This window comes from Dama dama, chromosome 24, assembly GCF_033118175.1.
Source record: "Dama dama isolate Ldn47 chromosome 24, ASM3311817v1, whole genome shotgun sequence".
In the NCBI taxonomy this organism is placed as follows: domain Eukaryota; kingdom Metazoa; phylum Chordata; class Mammalia; order Artiodactyla; family Cervidae; genus Dama; species Dama dama.
The window spans coordinates 62,178,691-62,205,277 of record NC_083704.1 but is presented as its reverse complement, the minus strand read 5'-3'; the positions used below and the strand labels follow the sequence as shown (position 1 = coordinate 62,205,277).

General features: G+C 59.0%; 1 protein-coding gene across 1 annotated transcript in view; it reads right to left on the bottom strand.

Moving 5' to 3' along the window:
* Nucleotides 1-2,290: 2,290 nt before the first annotated feature.
* WNT7A (Wnt family member 7A) overlaps nt 2,291-26,587 on the bottom strand; it is a 64,851-nt gene continuing 40,554 nt past the window's right edge. Inside the window, exon 4 of the mRNA XM_061127602.1 lies at nt 2,291-2,800. Within this exon, the coding sequence (XP_060983585.1) occupies nt 2,321-2,800 (480 nt within the window). The 3' untranslated portion in view covers nt 2,291-2,320. The remainder of the gene's footprint in view (nt 2,801-26,587) is intronic.

The window sequence follows — 26,587 nt, the reverse complement described above, 5'->3', positions numbered from 1 at the left end:
CCACCTATCCATCTAGTGACCCACTCACCCACCTACCCATTATTCACCCATCTATACATCCACCTATCCACTCACTCATCCACCACCCACCCATTTACCCACCCATCCATTACCATCCACTTATTCATCCACCCACTCACCCACTCACCCATCTATTATCCATCCATTTATCCTTTCACTTACCCATCCATCCAACCATCTACCTATTCATTCATCCATCAATTCATTCATGATCCATCCACCTGTCCACTGACCACCCACCTCCCTACCCATCCATTATCCATCTGTCTATCCGTCCACTCATCCATCCATCTAGCTATCCATCTACCCATCCACTTACCCACTCATCCATCATCCATACATCTTTCTAGCCACCCATCCGCTGATTCATCCATCCATCCACTCATTCCTTTATGTGCCTACCCATCCAGACACCCATGTAAAGAAGACAAAAAAGGTCCAAGGGAAGAAGTCAAGCCACTGTCCAGTCATTTTATTTGTCCATGCTGTGACCCAGGCCCGGTGCTAACACTGGGGAGTCTGACACTGCCTGGAGACACTGAGGGGCTCCCAGTGTCTGGGGCCAGGGGACTGTTGTCTCAGAGGTATCTGAGTTTCACCAGTGTCTGCGGGCACAGAGTTCGGAGATGCCATCTCTTCTTGGTGGCTCATCACAATCGCCAAAGGTCCCAGCAACCTGCTTCACACCGCAAGCCCTCACCCGTAAGCAGACACCCCTGGGACCACAGCAGATCAACAGGCACACAGCACCCTGAATTTCCCAGGCACATGGAGAGAGATGCACAGATAGCCATGTACATGCAAGAGCACACAAGACGTACACATCAGCACCCGGAAGGGGCTCGAGGGGGCGGTCACACGATAGTGCTGAGGATCCCTAAAGTGTCTCTCTCTCTCTCTCTCTCTCTCTCACACACACACACACACACACACACACAGGGAAATGCAAACAGACACGCATTAGAACACCCACACCCTCCTGGAGGAGAGACTTCCAGGTTCAGAGGCACCGGACATCGGTGGACCCAGTGTAGAGGCCTCATCACACCTCTCTGCGCCCTGGGGCTGTGCCATCCAGGAAGCCCTGCTGCTTGAGGGAGCCCCTCACCCAGCTCTGCTGCCCCGTAACGAAGGACGCCCAGCAGCGGCAGGGTGTCCTGAGGAGGAGCGGGCTCCCTTAGCTGGCTTCTGCCAGGCGGTCATGACATGTCCCTGTGACAGCCACGTGGGGCCCAGGACACGAGCCTGCCCTCCACATGGCTCCTCTCGAGGTCACAACTCGGGGGCCCTGCTCAAAAGGCCGGAGCTCAACGAGCCAGGGCCAGGGCCCTGCCTCCTCCTCGGGGAAACCGCTGACCACACGGCCCAGGCGTCTGGGGCCGCTCCTGCCCACTTGGCCAGCAGGGCTGGAGAGCCCAGCTGTGTACGTCAGGGTCTCCGTGGGGCCTGACCCCACACCCAGGCCTGGCCCCTCCTTACCCCAAAGGGAGTACCGGGATTAAGAAGGAGCACAGGTCGTGGAATGATACAGGCAGACTCAATATAAATAAAATATTCATATAAAAATAGTCTCTTACAAAATATTCTCTCTTATCCAGTGGCTCACTTTCCAGAAGGTGGGAACAGCTGGGGGGTTTAGCATTACCTTTCCTCTCTCTCTCTCTCTCTGTTCCAAACTGGACTTTTCTAACGGGGAGGATTGAGCTGGGGAGGACTATAGGCTGGGAACCGTATTCTAGAAAACGTCTCCCAGTTCCAGACCAGCTTAAATCTCTGGAGAATTAGCAGCAAACAGCAAAAAAAGTGTGTGTGTGTGTGTGTGTGTGTGTGTATCTATATACGTAGAAAGGATGTCTGCCCTTGCCCTTGAACATCTAGTGCGACAAGGGGGTCCTCGCGAAATCAGCTAGGAAAAAGATCTGCCTGAAGAATCACTATGTACAGTTCTATTCCACTCCTTGTCCTAGCGGCAGAACCATCATCCCACAGGGAAAGCCAGCGGTCCACGTTGATTGCAGAAAACGGATCCCGACGAGGTGGAAGGGTTCTTGTTTAATTAAATAAATTAATATTATTTTTTTTATATCAGAATAAATTGTTAAATATTGCTATTACTGTCGAGGCCCCCGGGGTCCGGTGCTTCTGGCTCTGCTCCGGCCGAGGGCGGCGTCTGGGTGCGGCATGGATGGCGACTCGGGGCCCAGGAGGGGTCCCCCGCCCCCCGCCTCCACCGGCAGGGGCACCCCCCCCCCCAGCAGATAAGACCAGCTTAGCAGCGGCGCGGAGGCCAGGCGCCCGCTCACTTGCACGTGTAGACCTCGGTGCGCTCACTGCACGTGTTGCACTTCACGTAGCAGCACCAGTGGAATTTGCAGTTGCACTGCCACACGCGAGCGTACTGGTGCGTGTTGTAGCCGCGGCCGCAGCACATGAGGTCGCAGCCGCTGGCCTGGGGCGCCGTCTTGTTGCAGGCGCGGCCCTGCGTGCCCACGCTGCCCGTCACCGGATCCTCCTCGCAGTAGTTGGGCGACTTCTCGATGTACACCAGGTCGGTGTCCATGGGCTTGCGGTAGGACAGCGGCTTCTTGATCTTGAGGAAGGTGGGCCGCTTGTTGCGGCTGGCGCGCACGGGCTCCACGTGGACCGCCTCGTTGTACTTGTCCTTGAGCACGTAGCCCAGCTCGCGGAACTGTGGCAGCGTGGTCCAGCAGGTCTTGGTGGTGCAGGAGCCCGACACGCCGTGGCATTTACACTCCAGCTTCATGTTCTCCTCCAGGATCTGCGGGGGGGCGGGGAGAGCACATCGGGTCACGGCAAGGCTGGGCGGGGCAACCCTGGGACCACCCACCGGCCCCGCCCTCTGCTGCCCCGCCCCCGCTGCCCTGTCCCCCGCTGCGCCGCCAGGCTGGGTTTGGCCTGTGCTTTTCTTTCTGGGGGGGCTTCCCTGGTGGCTCAGCTGGTGAAGAATCCACCCGCAATGTGGGAGACCTGGGTTCGATCCCGGGGTTGGGAAGATCCGCTGGAGAAGGGCAAGGCTACCCCACTCCAGTATTCTGGGCCTGGAGAACTCCATGGACTGTATAGTCCATGGGGTCTCAAAGAGGCGGACACGACTGAGCGACTTTCACTTTCACTCGCTGTCTTTCTGGTGCCGGGAAGCTCAGACCTGGATGCAAAGCCTCCCTGGGACTCGCCTGCCCTCCCTGCTCCCGACCCCGAGGGAGCCTCACGCCGCTGCAGGCCGGTCTCGACCACACGTGGGTTCTCTCGGGGCTGCGCCGGCTTAAAATCACTTGGGAACCAACGTTTGAAAGCCAGGAGGAGACTTTCAAAGACAGGCTTCCGGGTGTTCTGCCAGGCTGACAGAACAGGTACCCGGCAACTCTGGAGTGATGCTCAAAATTATTTCATAACCAGAGCAGCTGGGCGCTGACCTGCTGGCATGGGACCTGGCCACAGAGGCCAGCATGGTGGTCCAGCGGCGTCTGGCTCACCTCAGCCAGCTCGGCCTCCCAGGCAGCCTCTGCCTCCCCCTGGGGCCGGCAGCCCTCAGCTCGCCCCAGTCCTTACTGTTCCCTGGGGCTGAAGGGACTGGTTTAAGTCCCAGATCTAACATGAACCTGCTGAGCGCCCTCAGGCAGCTTGCTGTTTCCCCATGTGCAGAACCAGGGTGATGGTTTGCTTCATTGTAACCCTCCAGTGAGAGGCTGGTCAGAAGGGAGAGAGGGTGGACTTCTGAGACACACAGGAAGCTCAGCTGTCTAAGACACACTTTGGCATGGAAGAAGCTGGGTGCAAAAGCGAATCTAGTATGTGATGGCAGTGACAGGAAGTTCCAGGAAAGGCAAAGCTAACGACTGGGGTCCACGGCATCTTTACTCTCAGCTACAGGCTGAGATGGCCCATGGCCTGGATTTTGCTGGACCCTGCTGCAGACATGACTGAGCGACTCTCTGCAACCCCATGGACTGCAGCACGCCAGGCTTCCCTGTCCTTCACCATCTCCCGGAGTTTGTTCAAAGTCATATCCATCAAGTCAGTGAGGCCATCCCACCATCTCATCCTCCGTCACCTCCTTCCCCTCCTGCCCTCAATCTTTCCCAGCATCAGGGCCTCTTCCAATGAGGCAGCTCTTGGACTATCCCAACAATTAAAGAAGACAACGTTTACCAAATCCCCCACAGGACAGGATATTTATATTGCTATCTAGGTTTTTTTTTTTTTCTTTCCAGTTTTTGTCTCCTTCCCTCCCTCCTTTCTGTTGTTCATTGGTTTAAACTCTATGCGTGAAGAGGCATCTTTGGAGCTAAAGTGTCTCCTACTTCCGGGTCATCTTTAGCCTGATGTCATCCTACCAGACTCTTGTTGCTGTGTGCCAGGCACTGGGATGGGCGTGTGCTGGTGAACGTCGTTTCTGAGTCATTGCGTGTGAGCATGTCTGTGGTCCTTTGTCCACACTGTCCTGCCGCCTCTGCCTGTTCCAGTGACAGACTAAGTGAACGGGGGAGTAAGCGACCTGGGCACACTCTGGGTCCATGCGATTATGTTGTTGATGTTTCGTTGCTAAGTTTTGTGTCCGACTCTTTGGGACCCCACAGACTGCAGCCCACCAGGCTCCTCCGTCCATGGGATGCTCCAGGCAAGAAGACTGGAGTGGCTTGCCATTCCCTTCTCCAGGGGATCTTCCCGACCCAGGGATCAAACCTGCGTCTCCTGCACTGGCAGGCGGGTTCTTTGCCACTGAGCCCCCAGGAAAGCTCGTGCACTGGCATCTTATTTAACTCTGTGGGGTTAGCAGGATCCTATTTAATGAGGCAAAAACCAAGGCTCGGTTAACTCCCAGAGCGGGTCTGTGCGGTGTTCGGAGGCCGGGGTCTTACTGCCGAGGGGTGCGAGTCAAGAGCTTGGTGGCCGAATACTTGCTGTGTGACCTTGGGGTTGTCACTCCCCCTCTCTGAGCCTCAGCTGCCTTCACTGAACATGCAGTGATGGCAATTCCATCTTCTCTGACAAAAGTTAAGGGGGCTGGAATAGAATCTGATGTTCCAAAAGTAGCTGTTAGTTCTGCCTCTGGGCTGGGCCTGTGTGGGTGCTGGGGACAGAGAGGTGACCAGGTCAGATCCCTGTCTCCAAGGACAGGCCTGTGTCCAGGGTCCTCTCGGCCCTAGATGCTCCGAGTCCAGGAGGTGATTGGCCACGATACTCAACAGAAGAGAAGCCCACAGCGTCGGCACTCAAACACACCAGAGTGTTCTGGGACTCGGCTGAACGCCTGCTTTCAGGACACCTGGTGGGACAGACAGAGCACGTACTGTGGTGTGACCCCGATGTGCTGCAGCCAGTGGTGGGGAGCAGCCCCCCAAGTCACACAGATGTCCCCATCAGTGAGCAGACAGCCCCCAAGTGTCACCTCTCCATGTTGGCCTAAAAAGCAGAGGCGTCGTGTGTGTTGGGGGCAGAGTTCAGCAGGCGTTTCTGGGGCCCGATACCCTGGCCGCTGGATCTCGGAGCATCAGAGCCTCCCCCACGGATGCCTGGGGTGAGGGGCATTCAGAACAGGTGCTGACACCGAGGCGGGGTGAGGACACGGACACACGGAGCTCTGGCTCAGAAGTGTCCCTTCCGAGGTGTTTGCCCTGGAAACCGCGTGCTCGCAAACAGGTTCAGGGATGTTCCTGCCAGCAGCGTTCATTGACAGCTTTGTGGGCACAATCTGATGTCCGTCCACGGTAAGACGGGTGAACAGAGGAGAGTGGGCTCAATGGGGCCCTCGAGGACAGGGACCTTGAACAGCCACAGCAGCAGAGGTCAACCTCGGAACACCGTGGGGAGGGAAGGGGGCGGTCGTGGGAGCTCTGCACAGAATGACTGCGTGTGTATCAAGCTCAAAGGCGGCAAAACTGGACTGTAGAGAAAGTGGTTGTCCCTGGGGTAGGAACTGAGGGACTGGGGTTGGCTCGGGTCACCCGGGGGGGTCCTGGCAGCTTTCTGTTCCTTGATATGGGCACTTTATCTTTATTCCTTTAAATCCTTGTGGATGATCTGAGAGCTTTTTTTGTACATGAGCTGTGCTTGCGATTTATAAAAATGCAACGGGCGCAGGAGCCCGTAAGCACATGGAGAGAGAGTGCATGTCAGTAGCTCCGGGAAAACGAATCAGCACCGTGGTGAGCCGCACGTGCCGCCCACCAGGATGCCGCGAGAGGAAGCAGGGAGACTGCTGTTCTAGGACGACGTGGGGCAGTAGGAACCCCAGTGTGCTGCTGGGGGCGATGTGAGCGGGCGTGGCCCCGGAAACAGCCTGGCAGCACCTCCAAATGACTGGGGACTGTGCTCCCGGCGTCTGGTCTCCCCTCCTCACCCCTCATCTCACAGGCTGAAATCTAGCCCCCAAAGGGAGGGTCTTCAGTCACAAGTGAAGCCCTCATGAATGCTATTGGTGCCTCATGAACAAAGCTCCAGAGAGCCCCTTCCAACCCAGGAGGACAGAGAGAAGGTCCCGGCCGTGAGCCAGGAAGTGGGTCCTCACCAGGGCACAAGCCGCACCTCGGGCTCCCCGCTCCCAGAACTGGGAGAAGCACATTTCTGTTGTTTTGTTCACGTGCCGCCTAGTCTGGGGCACACTGCGGGAGCTGCTTGGGCAGCCCGAGATACCCAGCAATTCTCCCTCTGGGTGTTGGGTTGGCCACTGAGTTCATTTCAGTTTTTCCGTAAGATGTTAGGGCAAGGATAACGAGACATCTGTTCATCACCTGGGCACACCTGGGTCCATGCCTTTATATGTGGTGTCTTACTAACTCCACGATTCCACTTAACAGGGGTCTAAGGGTCAGCTAACTCCTAGAGCAGGTCTGTGCGGTGTTTGGAGGCCAGGGTCTTATTGCCGAGGGGTGCGAGTGGAGTGGTTGCTGGCTGCTTATTTGCTGTGTGACTTTGGGGTTGTCCCTCCCCCTCTCTGAGTCTCAGGTGCCTTCACTAAACATGGACTGAAGGCAATTTGATCTTTTGTGGCAAAAGTTGGCAGGGGCGGTGCCAGGAGAGAACAGATATTCCAAAAGTCGCCGTTAGTTCTGTCTCTGGGCTGGGCCTCTGTGGGTGCTGGGGACACAGAGATGACCAGGTCAGATCCCCATCTCCAGGGATATGCCCGTGTCCAGGGTCCTCTTGACCCCAGATGCTCGGCCTCCAGGGGGAGGTAGCCCCAGCAAGTCAATACACCCAACAGAAGGGAAGCCCCCCCACACACATCCACATTAAAAGACTGATTAAAACAATGTTTACATCAGCATCCTTTACAATAACCCCAAAGTGCAAACAACACCAATGGCCACCGACGGGTGAAGAGATAAAATGCGGTCCATCCACACAGCAGAATAACATCCATAGAAAGGGAAGAGGTGCTGACCCCTGCCGCACCACAGGTGGACCCTGGCCACGTGCTGCTCAGTGACCGAAGCCAGCCCCACAGGACCAGGTTCGGTCTGATCGCGTTTACCGGCGACGTCCGGGAACGTCTGGCACTATGCAGACAGAAGGCAGACCAGAGCAGTAGGGGGTGAGTGCTGAAGGGTGCAGGGCTCTTCTGGAGGTAAGCTGACAGTGGGGATGGCTGTGCATACATGTGAAGATATCAAACGGTGTGGAACTGTACCCTTTGAATGAGGGCCACGCCATGGTGTACGCAGTAGACTGTAACTAAGTTGGCTTTAAAAAAAGAAAAGTTCTTGGTCGCTTGTGAGGAAGCACTTGGTGACACTGTGTGTCCTTGGTGGTGACCCCCCAGGCAGCGAGCCCCAGCGCCAGGGCCAGACGCCCGGGAGACCGCCTCCAGCTCACCGCCTCCCTCCTCATCTGGGGCCACTGTGGCCTGAGGCTCTGGCAGCATTTGGATGGGCCCCTGATCGCATGACACACAGCCCGTTAATTAACCCTGCAGACTCTGCATTTTGAGAGCTCGGTGATCGCGTTAAGTCCGCATTAAGCTGGGCGGAATCACAGCCGCGCTGGCGAGGACTGGTCACTCGGACGGGCACCGAGCCCTCTGCCCCAGGCAAGGGGGCGCGAGCAGAGGAAACGCGTGTGGGACAAAGCCAGGCTCGGCTCCCACCCCCAAGGCCAGGCTGGCTGCCAGCGTCCGAGCCGCCCGGGGCGGGGGGCCTTCTGGGGCCCCTCCCACTTGGGGCCTGGGCTGCAGTTCTGGGTCAGGCAGTCACGGGTCTGCACCTTCCCCATGGCCTGGCCCGGCCCACGGCTGGTGCGCTCAGGAGATGGCCAGAGAGAAGTCAGCAACAGGTGCCTTCACACCCTGGCATGGCTGGTACCCCGGGCTTGAGCACCCAGCCCAAGCGTCTGGGGTCCTGGGGGCCCTGCATTGCCGGATGGAGGGGAGGTCAGGGGCCCCGGGGAGGGGCAGTGGGGGGCCTAGAGCCGCCCGAACGGACCTCTGTCAGTAGTTTCTGCCCCTGGCTGAACTTCTGGGTCCTTCCTGGCTTAACGGCTGGGCCCCTGAGACTGCCCAGGCGATGCCACATTAGCATCCTTGATGCAGAGACCTCTCGGGACGAAAGGAAAGGCCACCGAGAGAGCAGATCACGAGGCCCTCCGAGTTCTCCTCTTGCCCCTCACCCCACCTGTCACCGCCAGTCAGGCAGGGCACGGACTGGCCTTCATGGAAGCGGCTCTGGGTGACGACCGGGGACTCACCCGGAGCCACTGAAGCTGTGCCCTTGCCAAGAGCACGTGGGGAAGCAGGACGCAGGCACCCGCCTCAAATAAGAGAATAAGTGAGACAAAGACGGTGGAGCTGGGTCAGGGGTGCAGAGCGTGGGGGTGGGAGGCAGGTGGCCACATGACTCCGCCGGGCGGGGACATCCTCTCTGAAGGAGGGGATGCTCCAGCAGAAGCAGAGGCCCGGGGCAGGCCGGGGTGGGGTGGCACAAGCCTGCTCCCTCCTTTCATTCTCCCTTGAAGGACGGACACTGCGGCCAGTGGCCAGAGGGCCCGGGGCTTCTGCTGAACAGGGTCAGGGCTGTGCGGTGCCCAGGAGGGGGGCATCCCACAGGCTCTGCTGACCACGCTAAGGAGCTGGGGCTTGGTTTTTCTGTTCTTAGTGGAATATGAGTTCCTGGTGTATAGCATCGTCCATCAGCCACACGTACGAAGCGATGTGTGTGAACCTACAGCCTGTCATACAGAGTGAGGTCAGTCAGAAAAACAAACACGTTTACGCACAGATGTGGAGTCTAGGAAAATGGTGCTGATGAAGCCCTGCGGCAGGGCAGGAATAGAGACGCAGCTGGAAGAACGGACTTGTGGACACAGTGGGACAGAGACGGGGTGGGACAAACTACAAGTAGCGCTGACGTGTACAGACTACCACGTGCAAACAGGTGCTTCGCGGGGAACTGCCGTCCAGCACGGGGGCTCAGCGCGGGGCCCTGCGATGAGCTAGAGGGCTGGGGTGCGGGGTGGATGGCAGGGAGGGGGAGAAGCTCAGAGGAGTTCCAGATTTACTGAGGAAGCGTCAAAACAGTACCGAGGGTCCCAGTATATCCTTTACCCCCTCTTGCCTGTGACTAACATCTCACCTCAGTACAATGTCAGCTTATTAGCACGGTGCATTAATGAATGAGCTAAGGGCTTCCCTGCAACGCCGGAGACCTGGGTTCCATCCCTGGGTCGGGAAGATCCCCTGGAGAAGGGAAAGGCCACCCACTCCAGTGTTCTGGCCTGGAGAGTTCCATGGACTGTATGGTCCATGGGTTCACAAAGAGTCGGACACGACTGAGCCACTTTCTTCTTATAACCGTCGCTTGTTAAGTGAAGTCCACACTTCCTTCGGACCCCTGGGTTGGTACCTCCTGTCCCCTTCCTGTTCCAGGAGCCCATCCAGGCCACCCAAGGGATTCAGTCCGCCTGTCTCCCTGGGCCAGGAGATGGGGTTTTATTGTGTGAGGACAGGACAGCCAGTGGCGGCCAGGAGCAGGATTTATGATTTTTAAAAGTCCTCTCATTGGCTGAAACAAAGGCACCACTCACTCTGGTGCCGGGAGACTGTGTGTGTGAGTCCAGGGGTATTTGGGAAAGTTCTGCACCTTCTGCTCAATTTCACTGCGAACCTAAAATGTGTCTGAAACAGTCTTTAAAAAATCCCAAGCGAGAGGCTGTACACAGGGAGAGTCCCTGGAGTCCAGACTTGGTTGATTCTGCTGCTGACGGGCTGCGGGGGCCTCTCTGGACCTGGGTTTCCCCATTTCAAACTCAAGGGTTTGAACTAAATGATTCCCAAGGCTGCTTCTGACTCTAAGAATCCTGAGCTCATACCGACACGGCTCTTCAACCCAAAGTGTTTTCGGGGGTCTGACACCTGCTGAGAGTTGGGCACTTCCATCCCATTTCACAGGTGAGGAAACTGAGGCTCAGAGAAGGAAAGGGACTCAAGACCACAGCGCAGGCCGCATCTCCTCCATACATCTGTCCGGAGCACTCCCCACCCTCCGCCTCCCACCCCTTCCCAGGAGACTGGCCCGGAAGGCTGCACCCCTGAGCTGGCTCTCGTTCCTAGGGGTGAGTGGTCTGGCCCCGAGCACACCTGCCTCAGGATGGTGAATGCAGGGGGGTCTGGCCAGTGGAAGGCCCCAGAGGGAGCCCCGGGGGCAGGGCCAAGTCCTGGTACTGGTTCCTCCCTGCCAGCCCACGGGGCGGCCGCGTCCCCCTCGCCAAGGTCACAGGTCACGGCTCCTGCTCCCACATGCTCTGTGCGTCCACGGGGTTCCAGCAGCCCGACCCCCCAGCCCATCCGGCCCGAGGAGTAACGGGCGCCCTGCTGCCAGCCCCAGGGGGTGTACCCTCCCTCTGGATTCCCTCACCTGTGTCTCTGTTAGCCCCTGTCTCTGATAAAACAGCGTTCCTGCGGGGTGACGCACAGCCACACAATCCGCCCTCCTAAACGTGTGCGCGTCAGTGGCTTCAGTATATGCAGCGTGTGCAGCCGTCAGGGCCAAGGGCAGAGCGCTTCGTCACCCGCGAGAAAGCCCACGCTGCCCAGCAGTAGCCACTCCAGTTCTCCCTCCTCTCGGGCCCTGGCAGCTGCTCTTCTGCTCTCTCTCTAGATTTTTTTGCCTATTCCGGACATTTCGTATAAATGGACCCATAGAGCGTGTGGCCTTTTGTGTCCAGTTCCCCGCACTCAGCATAATGCTTTCAAAGCTCACCCACGGCGCAGCAGCTCTCAGCACCCCGCTCCTTTTCAGGGCTGAATGATATTCCCTGGTCGGCCGTGTGGCGCTCTATCCACCCAGTCACCAGCTGTTGGCCTGCAGGCTCTCTGGTTAAAACGGTCCTGGATTTCCTGGTCGGAGCGTGTCGGCCGCCCGGCCCTGACCCGGTGCTACCCCCTGGTTCCTCGCGGCAGGCCCGGGCACGAGCCGCCCCTCGACTCCCAGCCCGCGCGCTCTCCCCTCCCTCCAGCCCTGGGCCCTGCACCTGCCGGCCCTTATCTGGAAGGCCAATCTTTACTGCCATCACGGAGGCTCGACCCAGCAGTTCCACCGCAGAATATGTACCCTCCGGGGTGGGTGCGTGCATGTGTAAAATGACAGCCTCTGAGAGGCGTTATCGGCAATATCAAAAGGCCGAAAGGCTCTCGGGATCCACTGATGGGACCGGTTCTGTGAATCACAGGGCACCGATGGACTGGAATGTCCCGAGCTGCTGGAGAGGACGAGGCGGCCCTGTGCTTTCCAGTGAGACGCAACGGTGGAGAGAACAGACGTGCGCAAAGTATGCGGAGCATGAGCTGTTCGTGCGAGAGAAAGGCCTGTGTGTGTGTTCTTGAGAGCACAGAGCACATGCCCGGAGGAGCAGGGAGACGCTGGGAGGAGCAGCTGCCTCTGGAGAGGGCACCTGGCACCTTCCTTGTCGTAGGATTGTTCTTGCTGCCATCTGAATATTCTACCAGGTCAGAAAAACGTCACCTCCTCCACAGAGCCTTCCCGGATTGCCAGGGCGGTCACGGACTCCCCCATGGTTTCCATCCCTGTCCTGGGCTGTTGGGTAGTTTTCAGTTTGTCCCTCTGGTGACCGTATGTCAGTTATTAATAGCCTCTGGCGTCAGCCCAGCAGCTCCCTGCCGTGGACATGGAGCCCTGCCACCTAGGCCCCCTGCCTGAGGTGGTGTGCTGGTAAACCGGCTCCCAAGAGAGGAAAGAGCCCAGTGTGGGATAAATGCTCCCACCACAGCCAGTTTTAAGCTACCAGTGGTTTAACCATCAGCTTGCACATCTCCAATATTTAACACGGGGTCTTGTGAGTGCTAGGAGCCAGCTCCAGGACACCACGGGACCGGGCAGCCTCCAGCTGTCAGATCCTGCAGGGTCCATCCCAGCCCCACATACCTGCCGCCTTCCCTGCAGCCTGGGACAGAGAAAGGCAGGGGTCCCAAGGTCCGGCTGCTCTGACAGGCAGTGCCCGCCCTGGAGCCCCCGCTGAGGCTCTGCCGGGCCCCATGCTGCAGGGACAGTTCTGCCACCCCCGTTCCTCTCCACCCACTTCGCATGGCACGCTCAGTTGTGTCTGACTTTTCGTGACCCCCATGGACTGTAGCCCGCCAGGCTCCTCTGTTCATAGGATTCTGCAGGCAAGAATACTGGAGTGGGTTGCCATCTCCTCCTCCAAAGGATCTTCCTGACCCAGGGATCGAACCAGCGTCTCCTGCATTGGCAGGCAGATTCTTTACCACTGAGCCACCTGGGAACCCCCTTCACTGATTCCTCATGAACAGCTTGGACCCAACTCCATCTCAGCCTCTGCTCCTGGGGCTGAGAGAACGAGGAGACCACCCCCCACCAGCGGTGACACTCCCCCCACCCCCAGCCTCGGGCAGGAGCCTGGCGCGGAGGAGGTGCCGGCCAGCCGCGAGGTGAGAGGGGACCCGCTGTTTGTCTGCGCCCGCGTGCATTCCTTCAGTCTCACCCGTCTGCACGGAGCACCTGCTCACCTCTGCTGCGGGGGCCCCGGGGGTCCATGAGACAGACACGGGCCATCCTGCCTTCCCTGAGCCTGTGGACCCAGACGAGCAGCCCTGGAATTAATACCGCCCCAGATCGAAGTCGGAGAGTGCTGTGACGGAGCGAGACAAACAAAACTCGACCCTGGAGGAGCTGCCCCGTGTGTAGCAAGGACCAGAAGCCAAGCAGGACCCGTGAGAATCTGCCAAACTCAAGACGACACACAGGAGGAAAGACAGTCCCCTCAGTAAAAGGTTCTGGGAGGGCGGCAACATGAAAAGAAATGGACACAGAACATCCTTTAACACCATGCAATGGATGAAAGATCTAAATGACAGACTGGATACTGTAAAAGCCTTAGAGGAAAGCGTAAGTAGAACACTCTTTGACATAAATTGCAGCCGTATCTTTTTGGATCCATCTCCTAGAGTAACAGAAATAAAACAAATGGGACCTATTTAAACTCAAAAGCTCTTGCACAGCAAAGGAAATCATGAACAAAATGAAAAGACGCAGAGGAATGCAAATTAAAACTACAAGGAGGTATTACCTCACATGGGTCAGAATGGCCATCATCGCAAAAATCTACAGGAAATGCTGGACAAGGTGTGGAGAAGAGAGAAGCCTCCCACACTGTTGGTAGGAATGTAAATGGGTATGTCCACTATGGAGAACAGTATGGAGGTTCCTTGACAAGCTAAAAGTAGAACTTACCATATGACCCAGCAATCCCACTGCTGGCCATATGCCCAGAGAAAACCATCAACCCAAGAGACACGTGCACCCCAATCTTCACTGCGGCACTACTTACAACAGGCAGGACGTGGAAGCAACCTAGATGTCCATCGGCAAAGGAATGGATGAAGGAGATGTGGCACGTACCTACAGTGGAATATTACTCAGCCATAAAAAGGAACAAAATTATTCTGTTTGCAAAGACATGGATGGACCTAGGGACGGTCATGCAGAGTGAAGAAAAACACCGTATAGTGTCACCTATAGGTGGGATGTAGAAAAATGGTTCACGTGAACTTATTTGCAAAGCAGAGAGAAAGACACAGATGTAGAGAACAGGTGACAGCAGGCGGGTTGGGGGAGGGATGACCTGATGAACACACACCACCGTGTGTAACGTAGACGACTCATCAGAACCTGCGTCCAGCACAGGGGTCTCTGCTCAGGGCTCTGTAGTGACCTAAACGGGGAGGAAGTCCAGGGCAGAAAGGGCATGTGCGTACGTGTAACTGACTCACCGTGGTGTAGACGAGAAACTAACAGCACCAGAAAGCAACTATACTCCAATAAAAACAAAACAAAACCTGACAGGTCGCAGAATGAAAGCAAATATTTGCAAACAATGCAACTGACAAGGGATCCATGTCCAGAATTTACAAACAGCTCACGGGGTTCAATATGAAATAAAACAAGCACCGATCCTATCCAACACTGGGCAGAGAAACCTAAATGGGCATTTCTCCAAGGAAAACACAGATGGCCAAGAGGCACAGGGAAAGACGCTCAACGCAGATGATTAGGAAGAGAAATGCCAATCAGAACTACAACGTGGTATCAGCTCACACCAGTCAGAATGGCCGTCATCAACAAGTGTATGGACGATACACGCTGGAGGGGGTGTGGAGAGAAGGGAGCCCTCCCACACTGTTGGTGGGAATGAGCGTTGGTACCTCCAGCATGGAAAACAGCGTGGAGCTTCCTTGGGAAGCTAAAAGCAGAGCCACCCTATGACGCAGTGTCGCACTACGGGGCGTATATCTGCAGAAAACCGTTAATTCCAAAAGACACACGCACCCCAGTGCTCACTGCAGTACTACTTAACACCAGCCAGGACACGGAAGCGACCCAGACGTGCACGGCAGACGGATGGGTAAACAAGAGGTGGCTCATATACACAGCGGGATGTGACTTGGCCATAAAGGATGGAAGAATGCATCTGCGGCAACATGCACGGACCTGGAGATGACCAGACCACGTGGAGTCAGTCAGAGGACACAGATGCCATGGGATATGACTTACAGGTGGAATCTAAAACATGACACAAATAAGCTTACAAAACAGAAACAGAGAATGAACTGATACCGACGGGGAAGGATGGGGGGAGCGACAGATGGGGAGTTTGGGATGGACGTGTACACGCTGCTCTATCTAAAATAGATAACCAACAAGGACCGACGCTATAGCCCAGGGAACTCTGCTCAACATTCTGTAATAACCCAAGTGGGGAAAGAATCTAAAGAGAGAATGGATGTGTGTATAACTGAATCCCTCCGTGGTACGCCTGAAGGTAACAGCAACGTCGTTAATCAGCTGTGCTCCAATATAAAATGAAAAAACTTTTTAAAGAAAATTCAAGTTTGGAATGATATTAAAAAGTTTCTGTGGAACCTGAGAGAAGCAAAGAAATGTAAAAACGTAAAGGAAAAGAAACCAAAATCTTCTCTAAATATATGTGTCTGTTAGTCACTCAGACATACCGACTCTTTGCGACCCCATGGACTGTAGCCCGCCAGGCTCCTCTGTCCATGGGGTTCTCCAGGCCACAATACTAGAGTGGGCTGCCATGGGGATCTTCCCGACCCAGGGATGGAACCCAGGTCACCCCCCACGGCTGGTGGAGTCTTTCTTTACCACCAGAGTCACGTGAAAAGCCCTGACATTAAAAAAATAAAACCATCAAGGACCTCCTGTATAGAGCAGGGAGCTCCGCTCCATATTCTGTAATAACTTAAATGGGAGAAGAATTTGAAACACAGAAACATGTGTATGTCTAGGTGGGTCATTCTGCTATATCCCTGAAACTAACACAACTCTGTGAAGCAACAATACTGCAATAAAAAGTTTTTAAAAAGTCGAACTTAGGGGAGATGGAGGAACAGCACGTGCCAAGGCCCGGAGGTGGGCGGCATGCGGACCAGCCCCCCAGGAGGAGCAGGAGGAGACGGGGCTGGGGCCGCGTGTGGGGGCGGCAGGGCTGGACGCTCAGGGCAGGGGCGCTCCTGATGAGCTGCGGGCCCAGGAGTTCCAGCAAGGGGCCTTTCTGCAGGAAGGGATGAGGTCTAGCTGACCCCCTGAGAGCCGACTCCAGAGAGGGGGGAAATGAGATCAGAGAGGCAGAGTGGAGGGCGGGGGACGACATCCCCATCACCCAGGCCGGAGACGCTAGAGGCCCCGATGGAGGCGGCGGCAGTGGGGGGCAGGGGCGGTGACACCCGGTGGGGCGGGGCACGGGGCCCCGGGTGACTCACGGGCCTCTGCAGGACATGGAGGCCGCCGGGGACCAGGCCGGGAGCCAGGCTCGGGGAAGGGCAGGTGTCGAGGGCGTGATGGGGACATTTCAGGCTCGGTGAGCGGTCGGGAAGAGGGGCTTCTGGGGGAGCAGAAATCTGGCCCCGGTCAGCTTAAGCGACCATAGTGGACTATCCCGGTCAGGATCCAGTCACTTCTAAACCCTCGATAAAACGTGGATGAAAACAGCCAGAAATAGGACACCCACCTCCATCATTTTGGGTATTAAAAAAAGATTACAAAAGCACGAGAAACGAGAGAATGAGAAAAGATGACCGCCAGCTAACTATGAATTAAGAGGCTGCTAAAAAGGCAACCATCTGAAGCCATATCAACAGAGGTCTAATGTTCATAATACGGGAGCAGACAGTCTGGCTGTGTGACTTTCAGAACTGGGCTATGCCCCCACGGATGGACAGAACCAGAGAGCATGCTTACCAAGGGGGCTGGAGAGCCCAGGCTGACGGAGCTGGAACTGCCCCCCTAGAGAAGGCAGATGCTGGGGCCCTGTGCACCACCCCCTACACCCTGCTGGCCTGTCCTGGGGCGGGGTAAATGGGAGGGGCTGTGTGTCCAGAGGTCAGAACCGGGACCCCAGCTGCAGGGGATCCCTGCAGCAGATCCCAGCTCCGTGCGAAGCCAGGAGACCCCGCCACGCTGGCCGGCACTGGAGGGGCCGCGGGAGGTGGGGACCTCCTGTCCTGGGAAGTGTGGGGGGCGGCAGCTGGGGTCTGCAGGGGCCATTCCTGAACTGGGTGGGGCGGGGCTGCTCTTAACCTGCTCCTCTGTCCCCCAGCCCGGCAACCAAACCTGTCTGGAGTAATAGGAAGGATTTTCTGCACCGCTGGAGGGAGAAAAATCAATCTCTCCCTGACAGGTCCCCCGGGAAGTGCCAACAATGTACCAGGTGCTGCCCAGAGCCCGGAATTACCAGGGCGGGGCTCCCAGGCCTGGGAGGGGCCTCGGGAGAAACTCGGCTCCAGCAAAAATTCCTGATTCATGACACCCAACAGATACTATCGAGGTTGGCCTCCTGGGCCGCCCCAGACTTTGGGGCTGCCTGGATGATCTGGGGGTGGACTTCCTGGAGGAGGAAGGGGTCCTCCGGGGAGGGAGGTCAGGCAGTGACCGAGGGCCAGAGTACGGAAGCCGAAAGCTGTTGGCCAGTGTTGAGCTCCACTGCGCCCCTCCACACTGTAGCCCCCGCCCGGGGAATCCCCGGCCCAGGACGATTTCCCCACCTCGCGGTGACCGGCCCTCCTCCAGGAATGCACCTCCATTCATCCCCGCATGGCCCGGCCCAGCCCAGCCCTCCTGGGGCCTCTGCAAATGCCACCTCCTCCTCCTCGGAGCGCCCTGCCCCTGCCCCACCCAGCCCAGGAGGACTCCTCCAGCACGGACCTCTCCCACGCCCGACACCCTTCTCTTTGTGCCCCTGTTTACCGCCAGCCTGCGTGGCCTCCAAGCTCTGCAAACGTGGACGGCCCGATGAGGCGTTCTCCAGCCACGGAAACTAAAGTGGCCCCAGCCCAGTCCTCACTGCCGCTTGCCACCAGTCATCTCTCCAGTTCCCACTGGTCACCGCTAAGTCCGGGCTGGTGACTCAGGCAGGTCGGGACCAATCAGAGGGAGTCCTCGGGGTTCGGCGAGAGACTGAGCGAGACGGAACGCTTTAGACGACCACCAGCTAACTGTGAACTAAGAGGCTGCTAAAAAGGCAACCGTCTGAAGCCGTATTAACAGTGGTCTAAGGTTCATAACACAGGAGGAGACGGCCTGGCCGTGTGACTTTCAGAACAAGAACCACAATTTCCCACCAGAGGAGCAGGAGGGGCTACAGAGGGCAGAGCCACGGATGGGTATCTCGCAGCCACGTGGTCTGACCAGGAAGGCAGAGCTGAGGAACCCAGAGAGGAGGAGGGGTGTGTGGACGTGGCTCCTGGGAGTATCATTTATGCCCTGGATCAAGCTGGCCCTGAATCCGCTACCCCGGGACCAGTTGCTTCCGTGAACTAATGAATTCCCTTTTAGTTTTTAAGCTGGCTTGAGTTGGGTTTCTGTCCTCGTGGATTAAAATGTTGTACCTGGCCAAGAGGTCCTTTTGTCTGCAGTGCAATGCTTCATGTAAACCCCAAAACCAGTCCCTAATTGGTGGGTGTGAAGTCACAGCAGGAAGCAGAGCTGAGAGCCTCCGGCTTGCTGGGCATCTCCAGCTTCGGTCCAGGCAACCAGACTCAATCACCACATGCTGGTGGTGGCAGAAATGGCCAAAGGAAACAGGGCACACTGCCTGCCCGCCCGCCCCCCACGACCTGACCACAGCTGGCTGCCTCTGACCACAGAAGGGAAAACACTGGACCCTGCCTGATAAAGAGAGACCCGAGAAGGCAACTTCCGTTTTCTATCTTTGGATGCTGTGGTGTGAAAGCGTGACTGCGGGAGCTTAGGCAGCCGCCTTGTGACCCAAAGGCAAGAGAACCAGAGGCCAACAAGGTGACGAGGGCAGACGGAAGGATGGAAACGGCTTGGGCCTCGCAGAGTCTGCAGAGCCTCTGAAAGAAACTGCATCCAGACTTTCATTTTGCAGGAAAAAGTCAACTCCTATCATCGAAGCCACACCTCATGAAGTATTCTGGTACTTGGCACCTTGCACCTTCAGAGATCTGCTCCTTGTCGTCAAGCAGGAGCAAGTCTTTCCTCAGAGGAAAGCGTGGAGATTGAGGAGAGAAGGGCGGGGCTTCCCTGGTGGCCCACTGGCTAAGACGCTGAGCTCCCAATGCAGAGAGCCCCGGGTTCGATCCCTGGTGGGGGAAGCAGATCCCACAGGCGGCAACCAAGAGTTCACATGCCCCAAGCACAGATATCTCCTGCGACAGGGAAGATCAGAGACCCCAAGTGCAGCCAAATCAATATTTTTTTAAAAGACCTCTTCGAGTTTTCCTTGCTCTGCACAACAAATGCTGGGGTGAGCCGGCACGGGGCAGGCGGGGTGGGGGGCAGGGTCGTGGGGTGGAGGAAGCAGGCAGGCCCAAATCCTGGTTCTGCGCCTACGTTGCTGTGTGGCTGCTGGCAAGTCCCCTTCCTTCTCTGGGCCCCGGTCTCCTCTGCCTCTAGGACGAAGGCCCCAGAGGGGACTTCCCGAGAGAGAAGATAGGGACACAGAGGGACGAGACGGGCACGTTCTCCCAGGTGTCGCTGGGGCAGGAGCAGAGACAGAAGTGAGGGAGTGATCATTCCCCCCGGAGCGGGGGGCACTGGGAGCGCCCACTGCGGCCTGTCTGCCTCCCTCCAGCCTCCGCCCACACCTGGACACCTCTCCTGTCGGAACCCCACACCCAGCTCCTGCTGCCTGCCCGGGTGCACTGCACGATCACCGCCTCCTTCCCACATTCCGTCTGCCCTGGCCCCCGCCGCATCCCTGCCCGTCCGTGGGGACGCTGCCCTGGCCCCCGCTGCATCCTTGCCCATCCGTGTGGACGCTGCCCTGGCCCCCGCCGCATCACTGCCCATCCGTGGGGATGCTGCCCTGGCCCCCGCCGCATCCCTGCCCGTCATCCGTGTGGACGCTGCCCTGGCCCCCGCCGCATCCCTGCCCGTCATCCGTGTGGACGCTGCCCTGGCCCCCGCCGCATCCCTGCCCGTCATCCGTGGGGACGCTGCCCTGGCCCCCGCCGCATCCCTGCCCATCATCCGTGTGGACGCTGCCCTGGCCCCCGCCGCATCCCTGCCCGTCATCCGTGGGGACGCTGCCCTGGCCCCCGCCGCATCCCTGCCCGTCATCCGTGGGGACGCTGCCCTGGCCCCCGCCGCATCCCTGCCCGTCATCCGTGTGGACGCTGCCCTGGCCCCCGCCGCATCCCTGCCCGTCATCCGTGGGGACGCTGTGCCTCCTCCCATGCCCAGACTCCAGCCACTCTCTCCCAGCAGGAGACCTGGCTCCGGAACCTTCTTCAAGTCCCCCCAAGCTGTCCGACGACCTGGGGGAGGCCGCACCAGCTGGGGGGAGCAGAGAGCAGGGGGCAGAGCTGCTGGGCGTGGAGGCCTCCTCTCCCAGGGCCGGGCTGGACCAAGGGAGGGGACGTGGGCAGGGGGATGGTCCCCGGGCCCCGGCTGCCCGTCTCCAGGCAGCGCGTGGCCCACACAGCCTCCTGCAGGGAGGCCCGCACGGGGCCCTCCGCCTCTGCGTGTGATCCAAGGTGCCCCTCACTGTGCACTAGGGCCACGGCCTGTGCCGGGCACCCCGTGCCTACTTCCTAAGGAGCCGACAAGGTGGGGGCCCCGCTGGAGTCAAGACCGAGGGCCTGGGTGTGCTGGGCACCTCTGTGCCCCCTTCTCTGCCCCCCGAGGCCAGCCTGTGTCTGCTGCACCCACAGATGCCCCATGCTCAGCCTCTGGCCAGGCCCAATCAGGGGAACCCCAGTCTCCAGCCTGGGTGCTGAAGCACCTTAATGCCACCCGCGCCTGTAAGTAACCCCTTCATTAAACTCCCCTGTGTTACCCCAACTGTGCCATCCACCAGCCCCCCCCCCCGGCTGGGACCCGGGGTGAGCCGCCCCCACCACAGGCTTCAGTTCTGTCTCCATGTTCGAGGGGACATAGCCCATGGTGGATGCATCAGGACCGGTGACCCACGGCGAGGTGCCGGGTCCAAGGAGCCCTCGGAAGGGCAGCCGTGTTGCCGGGCGTCACCCGAGGGTGAGCGTAGGGACGACTGCCCATCAGGGCCCCGCGCCCACTCCACGCCAAGCTGCCCAGGGTCACAACTTCCCATCTGCGCACCTCTCCCTCCTGCCGGACTGTGAGCGCCCCCCACCCCCCGAGAGCAGGCACCACCGAGCCCGACTCCAGTCCGAGCCGCCGACAGCATCGGCTGGCGTCCCGAGCGCTCAACAGGCAGCAACTCACTGAAGCCGCCTGGTGACCCCGTCATGCACATTCATCCTCGTCAGCCCCACTTTCCAGGGCAGGAAGCGGAGGCGCCAGGGCCTCACAGGTGGGCAGCTCCGGGCTGGTGTGAACCCAGGCAGTCAGGCTGTGGGACACAGCTGAACAGAAGGCAGGCAGGCATGTGTGCCGGGTCGGCCTTGTCCCCCCAGGCCACGGTCACAGGCCTGGACGGTGCAGTGGATGCCACGGCGCCCACCCGGGCCCTCTTCCAGGACTGAGCACTCACCAACCAGCTGCCCAGGGTGTCGGCCTGTGAGGCCCACAGCCTCTTGGAATCATCCTCCAGGAAGATCCCCTGGAGGAGGGCATGGCCACCCACTCCAGTATTCGTGCCTGGAGAATCCCCTGGACAGAGGAGCCTGGTGGGCTACGGTCCATGCGGTCCATACGGTCCATGCGGTCCATGCAGTCGCAAACAGTCTGACATGACTGATGGGACGCAGCACGCGTAGGAGCCCCCGCACCCGAGCTCACGGCCCCTCGGCAGGGCGGCCACGGCCAGTGCCTGGTTGATGCTGGGTCCCTGGGGGGGTCCCCTGCCTCCCCCCGGGGACGACGCTAAAGGGACGTTTGGAGCCCGGAGCCGCTCCCAAGACCCACCGGAGCCTCTGCAGCCTCGGCATCCCTGCCTGGCTTCTCTCCCACTTCCCCGGAAATGCGCGGCGGGTGAGTGTCCACGTCGGGGGCCCTTTCCGAGGACCCTGGTCTAGGGCATCGTGGAACCCCGTGGGCAGAACGCCGCCCCCGAGACACGGGAGGTGCCACAGGTGTGAGCGCCGCCCTGGGAGGGGGCTGCGGGCCCCCCCATCCCCCGTCCCCCCGCCCCCCAACTCCCACACCTTTCTCCGTCGCCCCTCCTGCCCGCACGTCGATCCATCATGAGCAGAAAACTTCACTTCACTCAGCTGCAGCTGTGTTCCTCTGGGCAACTCAGATGAAAGAGGGGGAAAGACAGCTTTTTTTTTTTTTTTTTTTGGTAAACACGTGGAGTATTTTCTCCTTGGTCACATTCTTTGAGTCACTCTGGATGCACTGACTCCAAGCAAGGATTCCTGCCTGCCTCTGGTGGGGATGGCCGGGGAGGCCGCGTTCCACAGAGCAAGGCTGCTGGAATGCGGCCGGGTTGGCCCGGGGAGGGGTGCAGACTCCGGCTGGGGCCTCTGGAACGAGCAGCGTCAGCCCTGTCCCCGAGGGAGACGCTCCCGGGTCTGGACTGGGATCTGCCAAAGTGAGCGTGGGCCGGGTGATGGTGGCTCAGACTCCATCCCTGGCTCCCTGTCATCCAGGGCTTGAAGCCCGGGGTCTGGGGCCTGCCAGCCTCTGCCCATGGTGGGGCCTGGGAGGAAGTGCTTCTCGGGGACAGACGGCCCTCACCCCAGACTCGTCTCTTTCTTGACCTGACTCTCGCACACTCAGAGCACACATGTCACCACCTCCCGCGCAAGCTTAGTGCCCTGGGGTGTGGACTGTAGCCCCAAGTGAGGCAGCCAGGTGCCCCCAACTATAGGGTGAGGGGCAAGGAGGCTGATGGGAGTGAGCGGAGCCACAGAAACACGTTCCTCCCGACTTCTGACACATCGCTGGATTGGCCTTGGCATTCATTCATTCATTCACCCATTGTTCAGTCGCTGAGTTGTTGTCCAACTCTTTGCAACTCCATGGACTGCACCCCGCCAGGCTCCTCTGTCCGTGGGATTTTCCAGGCAAGAGGCTGGAGTGGGTCGCCATTTCCCCCTCCAGGGGATCTTCCCACCCAGGGATGGAACCCGCGTCTCCTGCATTGCAGGCGGATTCTTCACCCCTGAGCCGCCGGGGACGCCCATCCACTCACTCACTCACTCGCTAATTTCAACTTTCTACCACGTGTTCATTGAATCGCTGTCCCGGGCAGGCCTGAGGTTGGTGACTGGGTGGCAGAAAGAGGCCAGGCCCCTCTCACCAGCAGCTGACGACCTGGGCAGGGAGGCGGCCTGCACCCGACCGTTGCACGGGCACGAGGCTGACGCTGGCCTGCCCCGCTGGCAGCTCTGAAGAAGAGTGCCTGCTGGCCCCTCCCGTGCTCACGGACCCCCGGCAGTGGCTCCCGGCCCCCCACAGCCCGACTGGAAAGTGCTTCCAAGACAACGGGAGCAGCTGAGTCGGGGAGGGAGCACGCGGCATGGAGGGACTGTTCCAGCAGCTCCAGGTTTGGGGGCGCCTGGGGGGGGGGACACTGGAACGACGGTGGCTGCTGGCCAAGTGCTGGCTCCGTGGGTCCCCGTCCCCCTCCTCCACCCCCGCGGTCCCTGCCGCCTCTTTGGCTAACCTGCACCTCCTCTGTTTGCCCTGATCGCCCTAGGTTCCTTGCGGCTCCTCCCACACCCCCGGCATGCTCCTGCCTCAGGGCCTTTGCACGGCCCGCTCTCTCCATGGTTCCCGCCCTCACTTCTTGGGGGCCTTAGGCTCAGATCTCACCTCTGCCAGGACTCTTCCTGACCCCTGCCCTGGTTCGTCTTGCTCCCCGCGGGCATCGATATCTGACATAGCACACATTGCTGTCCTTGGCTTCTCTTGTTTACCACGGGAACGCCACCTGCCCGAGGGCAGGGACTCAGTCTGTCCACTCCTGCCGCGGCCCCAGCGCCCAGACTGGCCTCCAGAGCAGGCCTGGTGCTCAGTAACTGAGTGAATGGCTGAGAGCAGGCCTGGCCAGAGTCGGGGCGGGGGGTGAGGAAATGACCCCCGAGCTGACACGGGATGAGAAGGGCCAGGCTGGGCACAGAGGAGGAAAGGGCAGGCCGGGCGGAGGGAAAGCACGGGCAAAGGCCTGCGTGGAGGGGAGCCGGGGAGCCCCGAAGTGGGGAGGAAGCCGGTGGTCTAGCTGCAGGGCCGCCCGCCTCCCGTGGGCCGGGGACTTGGCATCGCAGTGGCTCCCTGAGGCCACCACGGGGAGGACAGACCCGAGCAGACACGGGGAGGAGGAGGACGCGGCTCAGCCAGGGGCAACTGCAGAGGGAAGCCGGGAAGCAGAGATGCTAGAGAACCGCTCGCCTCCCCCAACGGACCCAGCCTGCGTCCACGGCGCCTGTCGGGCTGCGTGGCCCCGGCCAGCCCCGCAGAGAGGCAGGACCAGAGCACCCGGGGCACAGGTCCTGCCTGCATCCGCCCAGACCCTCCTTCTCTCTTGACCCACAGACCTGGGCTCTTTCAGGGACGGCCCCGAAGAGGATGGACTTCAAGGACGTGTGGTACCTGAGCACAAGGACAACGCAACACTCAGACCAGAAACACGCGTCCTCGCAAAACCCGTCCACGCGTGTCCACAGCAGCCAGAGGGTAAAACAACCCAAATGGCCAGCATCGGATGAACAGATAAACGAGACGTGGTCTAGACTACAGGGCAGTATCACTCAGCCCTAGAAAGGGATGGAGTGGAGACCGCCCTGGTGGTCCAGTGGCTGAGACTCCACACTCCCAATGCAGGAGGCCTGGGTTCGATCCCCGCTCAGGGAACTAGATTCCACAGGCTGCAGCTAAAAGGATCCCGCACGCCACAGTGAATATCAAAGAGCCACGTGCCACCTCTAAGACCCGGTGCAGCCAAAAGAATTTAAGAACAGTTTTTTTAAAGGGGTAAAGTGCCGACACCTGCTACAACATGGATGGACCTTGACAACGTGATGCTCGGTGACAGAAGCCAGACCCCCTAAGGTCATATATTATAGAGATTCCATCTGCACAAAAGGTCCTGAACAGGTGAATCCATAGAGACAGGAAGCAGATTGCTAGTTGGCTGGGGGATGGGGAGCAGGGAGTCACCACGGACAGGCACGGGGGTTCCTTTCGCGGCGGTAAAAAGTTCTAGAATGGACTGTGATGATGGCTGCACGGCTCCAGAAAGCCCGCTGTGCGCACTTCACGCCAGGCCGCTCTGAACCACTCTAACCCTCGGGGCTTCGGCACCTGCCATTCCCTCTGCCTGCAAGACCCTTCCTCCGGCTTCTCGTCTGTCCTGTTCAGTAGGCATCCAGAGGGGCCAAGGTGTTCAGTAAGCCTTTGCAGAGTGAATGAATAAATGAGTGTGTGAATGAATGAGTGAGTGAATGAATGAATGAGCACATGAGTGAGTGAATGAATGAGTGAATGAGTGCATGAGTGAGTGAATGAATAAATGAATGTGTGAGTGAATGAATGAATAAATGAATGAATTCATAAATGAGTGAATGAAGAAATGAGTGAATGAGTGAGTGAATGAATTAATGCAAGAGTGAGCGAGTGAATGAATGAATGAATGAAGGCACCCTGGCTCGGGAGCCCGATGGCCTTTTCCTTCATGGTGGGGTCTGCTAGGCCCCTGACTTAGTCCACAGAAGACCAAGCTGAAGCCCCAGGGAGCGGCTTTGGGACAGAGGACAGAGGAGCGGATTCCCCAGAGTACTGAGACAGGGCCCAGGTCCTGCTGCCTGGACACCCTCTGTGCCCTTGGTCACCCCCAGACGAATTGCCTGGACCCCTGCGAGGTCCTGCCCGGGTGACCAGGCACGGCTGAAGCCCTGTGAACGCCCCCATCCCACAGCAGAAGCGCCCTCTGTGTCGGCGTCCAGGCAGGCGGGCGGGCCCGGCCTCAGCCCCTGCTGCCCGGCAGCCCGCCCAGGGGACATGGAGTGGGGACACCTCCCCTGAGATAGCCTCTTTCCTGTCCCTGCTGGAGGCAGGTTTTTTCCAGGCTGACAAGAGGGAAAAACACCCCGGGTTATCTCTGTCCCAGGGCAGTTTCCAGCAGCGGTGGGGGGCTCTCCCCGGGGCAGGGGGCGGGCGTGGTGCGGGGAGAGCTGGCTCCTTACTGCTCTGCGGCGCTGGGTGACCAGGCACGACTGAGGCCCCTGAACGCCCCCGCCCCAGAGCAGAAGCTCCCCTTGTGCCGGTGTCTGGGAGGGCTGTCAGCGCAGGTGGGCGGCCCCGTGTGCCCGCAGGAGCTCGGGAGGACCCGGAGAGCCACTGAAACCGTGTCACACCAAGGACCGGGCGCTCTCACAGCAGAGAGGAGAGGCGTCCGCGTCCCGACTTGGAGTCCAGGCTCTGCCACATCCTGGCCGGGTGATCGGGGGACACTTAAAATCCCCGAGCCTGGTTCAACCAGAAGGAACAACAGCAGAGACCACAGCTGGGGTAGGGCACCTAGAGGCCCGCCCGCAGGGGGGAGCTGGAGGAGGGGACCTCCGCACGTTTGCAGGACTGTTTATTCTCTGCAGAGGATGCCAACGAGCCTCGGGATGCAGGGAGGGATGCTGGGTTCTTCCCGGCTGGCCTGGGGATAACTCCCAACTAAG